Source organism: Lampris incognitus, chromosome 20 (genome assembly GCF_029633865.1).
Source record: "Lampris incognitus isolate fLamInc1 chromosome 20, fLamInc1.hap2, whole genome shotgun sequence".
Classification (NCBI taxonomy): Eukaryota; Metazoa; Chordata; class Actinopteri; order Lampriformes; family Lampridae; genus Lampris; species Lampris incognitus.
Window position 1 is genome coordinate 14,604,879 of NC_079230.1, and position 12,065 is coordinate 14,616,943.

The following is a 12,065-nucleotide window of genomic DNA, read 5'->3' on the forward strand; positions in this document are numbered from 1 at the left end:
AATGAGTGGCGGTCCCCTCAAGATCCAAGATAAAGGTTTGCATATGCATCCCATGTGCAATAGCCTCTGCATCAGTGTGTATTTGTGCAGTTAGCCCATGGCTGTTTGAGTGTGCACCTTTTGAGTATGCATCTGTGAGTGAGTGTGTGCATATGTGTGCATGTCCTTTAGATGTGTACGTATGTGTATATGTGAGGAGGGTCATTTTCTGTGTGAGCATGGCAGTGCATGTGTGTGTTTCCAGTGTGTGTGTGTGTGTGTGTGTGTGTGTGTGTGTGTGTGTGTGTGTGTGTGTGTGTGTGTGTGTGTGTGTGTGTGTGTGAACTTGTTACCCAGTCATCATCTGTGCACAGAGGGTAGTCTCTGCTGGCAGGACACTGTCTGCTCCTGTGTATGCGGTTGGGGGGACGGCGGGCATCCTGAATCTGCTGCTTCAGCTTTACACACACTGGAATAGTAAAACACCAGGATTGGACTTAATCTCCCTTCAAATTTTAACCATAATCACTCAGCCGTCAGAGATGGCAGTTTGCTGGTAACAAGAGCATGCTTTTGTCATCTGGGCAGGAAGTTGTTTTTGAAACACTTTAATATGATGTTTTAGTCAAACCACTCTTGGTATTGCTAAAAGAGGATATTGGCAATTAAAACAAGAAGTAGGAATGGAGAGGATTTTATTTTTGCATAGTTTAAAACATACACACAAAATGACAAGGATAACAAATAATATACAGTGCAGAGAGAGGAAGGAAACCCAGTGGGCTTATTTGAAGCCTCCACCTAAATAATGTTAAAATTTCACAATGTTGTAAAAAACACAAAATTAACATACAGACAATAATATGACTACATAAAAGTGAATATATGTATATATATATGTATATGTAAATAGCTTTTTTAATATGTATACACACACATTTATATATATATATATATATATATATATATATATATATATATATATATATATATATGTAGATAGTGGGTTTTTTTCTTTTTGGAAACTGTCAATGGTGTTGATAACAGTGCTCTAATATAACTTGCTCTAACATATATATATATATATATATATATATATATATATCAGAATCAGAAACACATTGTCATTATTGATTTGTCATCATTAATTAATTAATTATTAAATATTTTTAACATTATTTATTTGTCACATATGAAATTACATTGACCCTTTTGCATATGCGCTTCATAAGCAAATTCATATGAAACTGGTCGTTGGTCCCGGTCGTTATTGTTTATAACGGTGGGGATACCTGCAGTAGCTGAGACTGAAGAGGTCCCTTAGATGAAGTGATGAAGCGTTTCCCTCAGTAAATGTTGAGTCCAGATGAACTGATTCAACTGTCTGTGATTTCCTTAACCGGGATTATTGTGCATGCATCAGGACCCTTTAGCTAAAAGTGTCTGCTAAGATAAATAAATGTAAATGTAGTAGATCTAGATGTAAAGCAGTAGTTATAATAGTTGTGGTAGTAGTAATTGTTGTAGTATCAGCAATAGGCGTACTGTTTAACGTATGTCCAAGTTTGGTTAAAACAAACACTAACTCATCTTAGGGAGAAGAACAACAACTTGAATAACATCGGGTTTGCAAACCTAATTTAATCACAGGTGATTAAATCCTCAGAGAAGAAACAGATCAGTAGGTTAATGCCTTGAGACGAGTTATATCGTTTATACTGCCAAATACATACTGTCTATGGGTTACAATGGTGCAGCAAATTACTTATTTAGAACAAGTGTCCCCATCTTCAGTCACATGGGCGGGGTTTCATTTTCGAGGGAAACCTCTCAAAAGTACATTTAAGCCCATGTGCATTTAAGCACTTTGATTTTTTTTTTTTTTGGAGATTTTACACTGGGGTGAAATAAAACCAAAATGCACAACAGTTGAAGTGAACATTTAATCTTTATTTACTGAACAGCTGCATGGTTTTAACAGAGGTCACTGTGGTTGTTTGTCTGGTTGAGTAACAGGGAGATCGTCCTGGAACGTTCAGGTCCCTCTGATAACAGTTCTAGAGCATCGACCGGGTCACTGAATTTTAAAGACAGCATCGACAAATAAACAAACATGGCATTACACTGATATTGTTTGACCAAGTTTTGAAATCCTGTAATGATTTACGAACAGGTCAGGGAATGCCAGGGCGGTGAACCAACACCCCGTTGTATCTCTCATTGCATTTCAAAGGTATCACCCTCTTTCTTCCTTTATTCTTTCTTTTTTTTTGTGTTGTCATCATCTGTGGTTGGTTTTCCCTCCTTTTCCGGATTCTATTTCTCTACCTTTTCCACGTTGCTCATTTTGCACCATATATGTTTTAGCACAACACAACACTTAAGCAAGGTTTGGGGATTGGTTTCCTAATGGAGCCGCATATATTAAAAGTGTCTGCTCTTATAATATTGGGAGGTGCTTGGATGAGATCGGCCGCCATTGTAATTTCGTCTTGACCCATTTATTCTATCTCTCTTCTCTCCCTTTCCATCCTTGCATCTCTTTCCTGTCAAAAAGCCATGGATCGATGAGCACCCTAACTGTTTTGAGGCTGTAAGTGGCTGGTTTGTATGTCAACCACACGACTCCATTTTCGATCTCATAGGGAGTTTTGCTGCTTGGGTCATACTGGCCCTTGTAGTAAACCCCGTTTAAGTTAGCTGATTGACAGTTATTATACCACCATCCACCGCCGTACATTTCTGCGCAGTTGTCCCCCCATTTATCATTGTCTTTGTCATAAGTGCTGAATTTCATACCGCTGTGAGACATGGAAGACCCTAACCCAGCTCCTGCATTTATCAGAGGGTCGCCAGCATCCCCCATGTACTGTGAAACATGCAGGGGGAACCCCTCAGCCTCCGAACCAACTTTAATCATATATTCTGCTCTAGCAACACCCCCTTCCCAATCCTCCAGGTCCACCCTCAGCATGGTCTCACCCTGATTGGTTAACAGGTGGAGGTTCTGGTTGCCTAGCCACAGCTCTCCCTGGCCCTGTTCATCGACTGACCCAAACCCAGCACGGTATTCGGCCCATGTTCGGTTGAAGCTCAGCTACCCGCTCTTTCTTTGCTGGACTAACAGCCACCCACCCATTAATCCTTCCTGCTCGCAGTAAACCTCCACTACCTCTTTATAGTCCAGGCCCCCGGGTTTGACCTTAAACAAGCCACTTGTTTCCCCATTCAGGTGTTTCCGCTGGATGTCAACGCAATCTGCAAACAAAGAGGGGCACACCGAGTACTGTGAGTTAGCTTGGAGAAGGTTGTTCTGTAGCTTGTTGAGCTGAAGTGAAATGTGGTGTTAAGGGTGCAAAGGGCAAAAAGACCTACCCTTTAAGATGACAGGAAAAAAAATTATAATTTGATTATCTATGTACTTATTACAGGACTCGAAGCAGTATCTGTCCTCAGTTGTAATTTTGCCTTGCAAATATTTATATCTGCAAGTATGATCTTATTATTTCATCAAGTCTCCTTCTGATCCCCAAATAAAATGTTTTTGTAGATGCAATTATCCTCAGATGTTAAAATAATCCAAAACCAGCGCAAAAAATAATCTTAAATTCTTTGGTTTCAACAAAGTTTCTGGCAATAACATGTATTCATGATAAAACATTCCTTAAATTTACATTTGTTCACATGTAGTCCAAATGTTTGTAAAATGTAGATTTTAACATGACCATAATCTCGAGCTAGAAACAAAAATAACGACTACTCTGTTCACTTCTTATTTTGGTACATGGGACTAGCTAGCTGACGCTAAAACAGATTAGCTAGCTGAATGACTGCTAAGCTGAGCTTTGTATTTTCCCATTTACTCGATGTCTGATGTTGGTGTACCTTTTCCTACATAATCGGCTTCTCACTCTCTGCGGTGCGTAAACTTGAAACTGCGGGCGTGGAAATCAGGAACATCCTCTTCAGCGTCGTCTGTCAAAAACGCGTGAAGGTCTAGCCCAGTATCTGGGAACAATGGATTTACAAATCTGGTCTTTGAGCTTTCAGGGAAGCTTCCCTTGGTGCCACCACTGTGGCTGGTCTTGGAGGTGAAAGAAGAGGATGATGATGAGCTGGAGGAGGTGGAGGAGGAGGAGGAGGAAGGGAAGGAGGGGGTGTCGCTGAGGTGGGGCAAATGGAAATCTGCTGTGGTCTTCGTGTTGTCTGCCATTTGCTGGCACTCAGGACCTCCCTCATACAACACTTCTGTCCTCTCCACAGGGCCATCTTTTGTGTACTCAGTGAACCTTCGGATATTTCTGGTGCAGATGACTGATTTGCTTGACACATGGCTTGTGCTTGGCTGGTGGAGGTTTTCAAAACCTCCACTGAAACCAAAGAAACCATCACCCAGATGTCCCCCAAACTCAGTGATGGGCTTGGCAGGCTCGACCCTGGAGCTGGGCAGAGGGGCACTGGGGCCTGATGAGGTGGAAGATGTAGATGAAGATGAAGATGAGGAAGTGAAAGAAGTACCTGGGACCTTGGAGATGGTTGCTGGTGACAAGGCACTGGAACCTTCCTTCTCAAGGACCAACTCCATGGTCTTCACCTAAAGATGAGGAAAGTGAAGAGGTTCATATTGTGTGTGTGTGTGTGTGTGTGTGTATGTGTTTTACACTTAACATACAGATTAAAGGGTAGGAATATTACACTAACTACAAGCTAGATGCTGCTGAAATGAATTTGGTTTTTACTTTCATTACCACTGCTACTGCTACACACCCTTACTTGAAATATCACTTCCATTACCACTGCTATCTTGCTACTGCAACTCAGGCTATACTACAACTACTGCTAACACCTATATTTCCAGTTCTTTTACCATAATGATCCTGGCTACTGCAACTCCAATTACTACCATCATTTGCAGTCCGCAACAGATTCATGACAAACACTATTGCTACTTTTGCCATTGCTACATGTAATAATTATACTACTTTGAATAAAAGTACACCATATCCGTGTTTCCTCACATCATTGAACATGTCCACTCTCTGCGCCTCTGGTCCTTTGGTTTCAACAGCCAGGCCGGACTTGAAGTGGGTTGCCACCACAGCATCCTTTAGCGGCCTGCTCTTCATCACGTAGAGAGCGCCCACATCAGTGTTTCGGACTGATGAGGCCTCCAGCTGGTCTACCTGAAAGATGGATAAACAATAAAAAGTAGAGTGGATGAATGGATGGATGGATGATTGGGTGGTTAGAGGGATGGACGGGCAGGTGGATGACCTGATAGATGAATGAATTAAGGCTTAATAATATGTTGACTAAAACCACAGTTACAGCAACAGTCTGGGGTAGTCTTTACATGGGATGGGGTAGTTGCATCCATGGATATGTACTCTCAGTGAGTCTATCTTTAGAGTTATAGGGGGTTGTTCTTGTCCGGTGCCACAGAGTGCTCACCATTGCCCTAGCACGTTACATTGTCCATCCATTATCCAAACTGCTTATTCTGCTCTCAGGGTCACGGGGATGCTGGAGCCTATCCCAGCAGTCATTACATTGTGTTTTCTGAAATTGACCCGTCTTACCTGTTTGCTCAGTTCCACGTTGCTCTCCTTATCAACAGAGTACTCTGTGTGGCCCTTGCAGGATCCCTTGCAGGAACGCAGCTTTATATCGATATCCGTCTGTCACAGAGGGGGGGAGAGGAGAGAGAGAGAGAGAGAGAGAGAGAGAGAGAGAGAGAGAGAGAGAGAGAGAGAGAGAGAGAGAGAGAGAGAGAGAGAGAGAGAGAATTAGAGGGTAGGCTCACTCTCTAGAAGTTAGGTTTGATCACATGCAGGGCGGCTGATGTCAATCCACGTTCATCTGCATAAGATTCAGGAAGAGTCAAAAACTGGAAATATTTTGCCGAAAATATTTTGCTGTGGTCAGAAGCTTCTCTTTAAGGGTGCACTGTCAGACTTTACTACACTGTACAGCCCCTCAGCAAAATGGTTCTCCACAAATGTTTGTTTGCCATTGAATACAACTGAATTGATAAAAAAGAGGTACAAGTCCTTGTGAAAAATTGAATTTTAACCTTTAACTAAAATGTCTGCTCCTTAGCTGTCAGATTTCACACAGCGCACCATCTTCTTCTTTTTTGGAATTTCCCCCCTTTTTCTCCCCAATTGTATCGGGCCATTTACCCCAGTCTTCCGTGCCATCACTGCTCCACCCCCTCTGCCGATCCGGGGACGGCTGCAGACTACCACATGCTTCTGCCGATACATGTGGAGTCGCCAGCTGCTTCTTTTCACCTGACAGTGAGGAATTTTGCCATAGGGAAGTAGCGCGTGGGAGGATCTCGCTATTTCCCCCAGTTCCCCCTCCCCCCTGAACAGGCACCCCAGCCAACCAGAGGAGGCACTAGTGCAGCGGCCGGGACACATACCCACATATGGCTTTCCACCTGCAGACACAGCCAATTGTGTCTGTAGGGATGCCCGACCAAGCCAGAGGTAACATGGGGATTCGAACTGGCGAGCCCCGTGTTGGTAGGCAACAAAATAGACTGCTACGCTACCCGGACACCTTAGCTCACCGTCTTATTGTGCTAACTATATGTCATGTACCTGTCCAGAAACAAAAGTTGGTAGCCAGCACTTCTCTAATGGCAAACAGACTGTAATGCGGATGGTGGAGAATGAATGATCTAAGCCAACAATTTTTAGTTGTGACACAAACAATGAAAGACTGGTAGCCTCAACACTGGTTTTGCTCTTGGTCCTGCCCTGAATTTTACTAGACCCAAACTTAAAAGCACATGCTCTGGGCTTTTTGTTCAAACTGTGTCTGCATACCTCTAGCCTCTGCATCTCAATGACCTGGTCTTTGACCCGGTCCTTCAGGGCCGCCAGGATCCTCAGCTGCCTGTCAATCTTAATCTTCAAGTCCACAATGCGCTGCCGCAGGTTGTGGGCCAGTTCAACGTAGTTGTTGTTATTTCCTGGGTAGAAGAGAAAGGAGTGGATGGATGAATCAACTGATAAATAGATAAACTGAACAAAAGAAACTGACAGATCATGCATCGAAACCTTGCTTCACAGAGACATCTCCTTGCTGTGGCAGTCTAACCCTCTGAACTACACAGAGGACCGAACTTGTAATCAGTTGCAATCTTAATGTCATGCTTTACACCAGTGTTTCTCATTGGTGGATTACTGATCGGGCCTACCGGGTCCAGGCCCAGGGGCCCAAGGGCTCAGACAGCCCCTAAGCCAGAGCTTCTGCATGAAGTCGCTGTTATTAACTTTGCATTTCTTGTCACATAGTGAAATGGTTTAGCCATTCATGTCAATAGAGCCCCAAGAGTCCTGCTGAAAAACTGAAGGAAACTGCAGGTGAATGTATTTCTTAGTTCTTAGCTATTGGCGTTAATTGCGTGTATGTGCGCTGTAAATCCTGTTGAGTTGCAGTTGGATTTAGTTATTTTTACATGTCTGTGCCCAGGGTCCCGTTGTCTCCTGATCTGCCTGTGGTGTGTCTCGACCTTTCTGGCTTGTAATATCCTACAAATCCCCCGTCAAGTGTTTTACTGACAGCCTCCCTGACACAGACATGCATGTATAAAATGGTAAACTGACACACCAAATAACTTTTATCTCCCATTTTCATGATGAGGTAGGGAACTTTGAGGATTAAAAGCAGGATTAAATAAGATGTAGGTATTTATTACAAAATTTAAAAAAAAAGTCTTTGTGTGTCTTTATTAGGAATATTGTTTTTCACCTCCCATTAATGAACTCAAAACCTCCTGAAATCATCTGTTCAGCTACACGGGGTCATATCTGCATGCTTATACGCACACACACATGCACGCATGCATGCGCACATGCACACGCACACACCAACGCTCACCTGCGTCGATAACTAGTTTGTCTCTCAGGATGTCGTAGGTCTGTTTGGACACCTGGTCAGCTGAGACGTGTTTGGCCTTGTTTTGGCTCAGCTGGTTCTGCAGTTTTTCAATCCTCTTCGTCACATCTTGGTCAAATTTATTCATCACACCCAGGATTCTGCAGCCAGAAGGGCATTTAGGACCCTTGTGGAGAAAGGGGGGGGGGGACAGGAAGGATGGAGAGAGATAGCAAGACAGAGAAGCTGATCATCAAAGACAAGAATTTCATATCATTACTCTTCACTGTGTTGCTCTCCGCCATGTGAAGAGTCGTGGTCACGTGTTTTCTGGAGAACTTTTCTCCTAGGACTCACACGTCTTCGTTTTCCCAGCTGCGTCAACCTTTAGTCGACTGCTGTTTCAAACCAATAGAATAAGGTGCTGTTTATTCTATTTTATTAGATCTTGTTACCCCCCCCCCATTTTCTCCCCAATTGCATCCGGCCAATCACCCCACTCTTCCGAGCTGTTCCGATCGCTGCTCCACCCCCTCTGCCGATCCAGGGAGGGCTGCAGACTGCCACATGCCTCCTCCGATACATGTGGGGTCGCCAGCCACTTCTTTTCACCTGACAATGAGGAGTTTCACCAGGGGGACGTAGCACGTGGGAGGATCACGCTATTCCCCCCAGCCCCCCCCCCCAAACAGGCTCCCCGACCGACCAGAGGAGGCGCTAGTGCAGCGACCAGGACACATCTCCACATCCAGCTTCCCACCCGCAGACACGGCCAACTCCGATGCCCGACCAAGCTGGAGGTAACATGGAGTTTTGAACCGGAGATTCCCAGGTTGGTAGGCAGTGGAATAGACCGCTCCACTAGATAGTACTTGCAGCTGATCCTGGAGCGTCATAAACAGCTAGCGAGATACTCTAAGGAGGATTCATATCCTTGATCCGTAATACTCATAGCTTACAGTTTCATGAATCATATTTAGCATATATCTTTCTTGGTATTCTGGATCTGTGCACTGCTGGATGCACGCCATACCCCATGCATACTGCCTTGTGGAGTGACTTGTGTAGTCTGCCGCCTCCGGGGTGAAATGTGAAGGATTGTGTCTATATAGAGAGAGATATATACTATGTGCAGTCCACTGCAGATGTAGTGTCATACACACCAACTGCCGACCGCCACGTGTCTTTCAACGGCCCCTTGCCCTGTTCGGGCCACGTATTATAGAATATAACATGTCTCTGAATAAGTATCTCAAAGTAAACCACGAGATGGGAAATTGTCTTTTGTTAAATTGTCTTTTGTTATTGGTCCTCTTGGTGGAATAACCAAACGTCAAAGCACAACAATCTGAATTAAGATGCTAGTCACAATAATCACTGGATATAACCGATGTCCATCAGTTATATCCAGTACGTATGTGATTATGTAGCATATAAGTATTACAAGTGTCGTGAAAAGTTAACATTGAATATAAATGCCACATTAGAAATAAGTAAAACATATCCTGGTAAATTTCTTGAGTGGGAGAGAGGAGGGGAAAGAAAAGGGAGGGTAGGGAAACAAAAATGAAGGAAATAAGGCAGAATGAGAGCGGAGACAGCAAAAGGAAGGCACCTGGGAAGAAAAAGAAGTGGGTTCAGGAAGGAAGAGGAAGAGGACAAGGATGTGAAAGAAAGAAAGGGAAGGGCGGAAATGAATGGAAAAAGAGAGGGAGAGGAAAAACGGAAAGAAGTTAGAGAGGTGGACAGAGGGAGGAGGGAGAGGAGGAGGGATAGAGAGGAAGTAGAAGTGAAGGAGAAACAAGAAAGTGCTGAGAGGAGTCGGAGGGGAGGAGAGAAATGTTACCCAGTCGAGATCGGTGCAGAAAGGCCAAGACTTCTGGGTTTCACAATTTTCCGGCTTGTAGCCATTCTCGACGGGGCGAGCTCCTCTGGGGTCAAGAACGGCGTCCTGTGGGCAGCGAGGACAGAGAGAGAGAGAGAGAGAGAGAGAGAGAGAGAGAGAGAGAGAGAGAGAGAGAGAGAGAGAGAGAGAGAGAGAGAGAGAGAGAGAGAGAGAGAGAGAGAGAGAGAGAGATGCAGATAAAATTAACTCTTGGAAAAAAAAGGCCCATCTTGCACACTCTACTGTAAAAGGTGTCTGTACTGCACATGATCTGCATTTGTCATCCGTATAATCACCGCACACCGAAAAGCACACAGCTGAGCCAGAAGTAAGGTTCACAATGGCCCTGGCAACAGCAACGATCAATACCTGTCAATGCAAACACTTTTGTATAATGTAATGTGTAATTGATATTTTTTAAAAGTATTAAAGGGAATCATGAATTTCAACCCTACATACAGCTTTATAAGAGAATGCAAATAACAGCGCCATATTATACCGCTGTATAGCATTGCAGCAAGGCTCCCTACCAGGAAAGCAGGAGGTGGCTAGGTTTTCACACAACAGCATGTTATACCACTGTATAGCATTGCAGCAATGCAGCTTATTGGGGAAACAAAGAAGTGGCTAGGTTTTCACACCAGCGGACTGTCCGACAGTGATATCAGCATGGACGAAATTCCAGTTCAACACGAAAGCAATTGGAGATAATGTTGAAAATCGTGATCGTCGTCCGTTAATGCTCGTAAAAATCCATTGGGCAAAACAATAAATGAACAAAAAAACCATCCTCTCGTAGATTAATGGTGTTGTTCCAACCGAAGAATTTGTGCAAGATGCATAAAAAAAAGCACATCAGCGTTTCTTAAAGTCAATCTGTGGTTTTAAAGGAGACATTTTAAGATATTTACTCATCAATTTCAGGCAGTAATTTATTTAGAGGAGTTTTTTGTTGGATGAAGATCAACCCATAGAACTTACTCATCTATGTTTGACATTTTAGAGTGCAATATTAGTGAGTCTCGGCTCAAAGATAGCACCGTAAAGTGTCTTCTAAACCTACAAATTAGCACAACAAATGAGGGATGTAAGTATTGATTTGTTACCTGGAGAAATCAGACAACAACAAAAAAACAAAAAAAAAAATACTGGATGATTTGACATTTCTTAATTAATTTAATGTAACCTGGCAATAATGGTACAAATAATGCCAGGGTTAAGGTGCATATATCTGTACTTAGGTTAAAAGGCACAAAGAATGATTTTTTTTAAGGGTTGAACATCACATTTATTAGAATCAGGTCTTAAATGTTTTTTTGTTCTCCTTTTGTCAACCGTGGACCCAACTGTGACATTTACTAGATGGTTCACATCTTATTTTGGACTGGAATATTCTACTGCAAATGGCTGTTCTGCATATTTACTACTCACCAATGCTGAAGCCAGGAAAACCAAGCCCAGACAGGAGACTACAGCCTGTCGTTGCATGTTTCTTTCTTGCGTCTTCTCTCTGCGGGGATTGGTTCGGTGAATGCTGGGGCCCCGGCCGGTGTGTGTTCATTTGAAGCCCCGGGGGGTTGAGTCATTTTCAGTGAGTCATTAGATTTTGGCAAATAATCTCTATGAGTAATTGGTATTGGGCAACCTTTCTCTATACCTTCCCCACATTCGAACGACTTGGTCGTATTTGACTGAATAATATTGATCGGGGTGAAAGGTTAGTTCTCCCAAAGAAGGCCATATTCGCTGTTTTGCGATTCGGTCAACTTGCAACACCTACATGTCCAGAGGACACACACACACACACGTTGCTTGAACACATAGACACAAGCATTGTCAAGTTCAGCGTCGTATGGTCTTTATTGACACAACATACTTTCAGTGTTCGTACAGCAAATGCATGTAAACTCCATTGGAAGTAATGAAAATAGGCTTATCACATACTTACAATTTGTGTCAGTGACTTGATAATAAATAATAAAGTCAATTAAGAGGTCAAATCTGAGAAATGGTGATGACATGCATTTCATGCTTAGCAACACACACGCACACACGCACTTGCATCGTGCGTGTATTGTGAAGACATTTCAGAGACATTCATTCCCTATCTTTCACTTTACCTAAACCCTCGCTTACATCTTTTTTTTGTATACCAGCTCACCCTCCCTAAAAACACAAAGTTCCCAACAATCCAACCAAATACACTATCATAACTGCAGACACGTGTGTTCCCGTGTTTGTGCATGTTAACGCAGATGCGCAAATAACGATTACACCGTGTCCCTCAAATGTGGTCAAAGTACACTGTGTG

General features: G+C 43.2%; 1 protein-coding gene across 1 annotated transcript; it reads right to left on the reverse strand.

Moving 5' to 3' along the window:
• Positions 1-1,908: 1,908 nt before the first annotated feature.
• fga (fibrinogen alpha chain) lies at positions 1,909-11,301 on the reverse strand. The gene is given in 8 exon segments (XM_056300316.1): positions 1,909-3,237; positions 3,865-4,573; positions 4,998-5,162; positions 5,559-5,657; positions 6,816-6,961; positions 7,873-8,056; positions 9,716-9,820; positions 11,186-11,301. Coding segments are annotated over 8 exon segments (2,217 nt in total). The 5' UTR covers positions 11,243-11,301; the 3' UTR covers positions 1,909-2,485.
• Between the last annotated feature and the right edge of the window lie 764 nt (positions 11,302-12,065).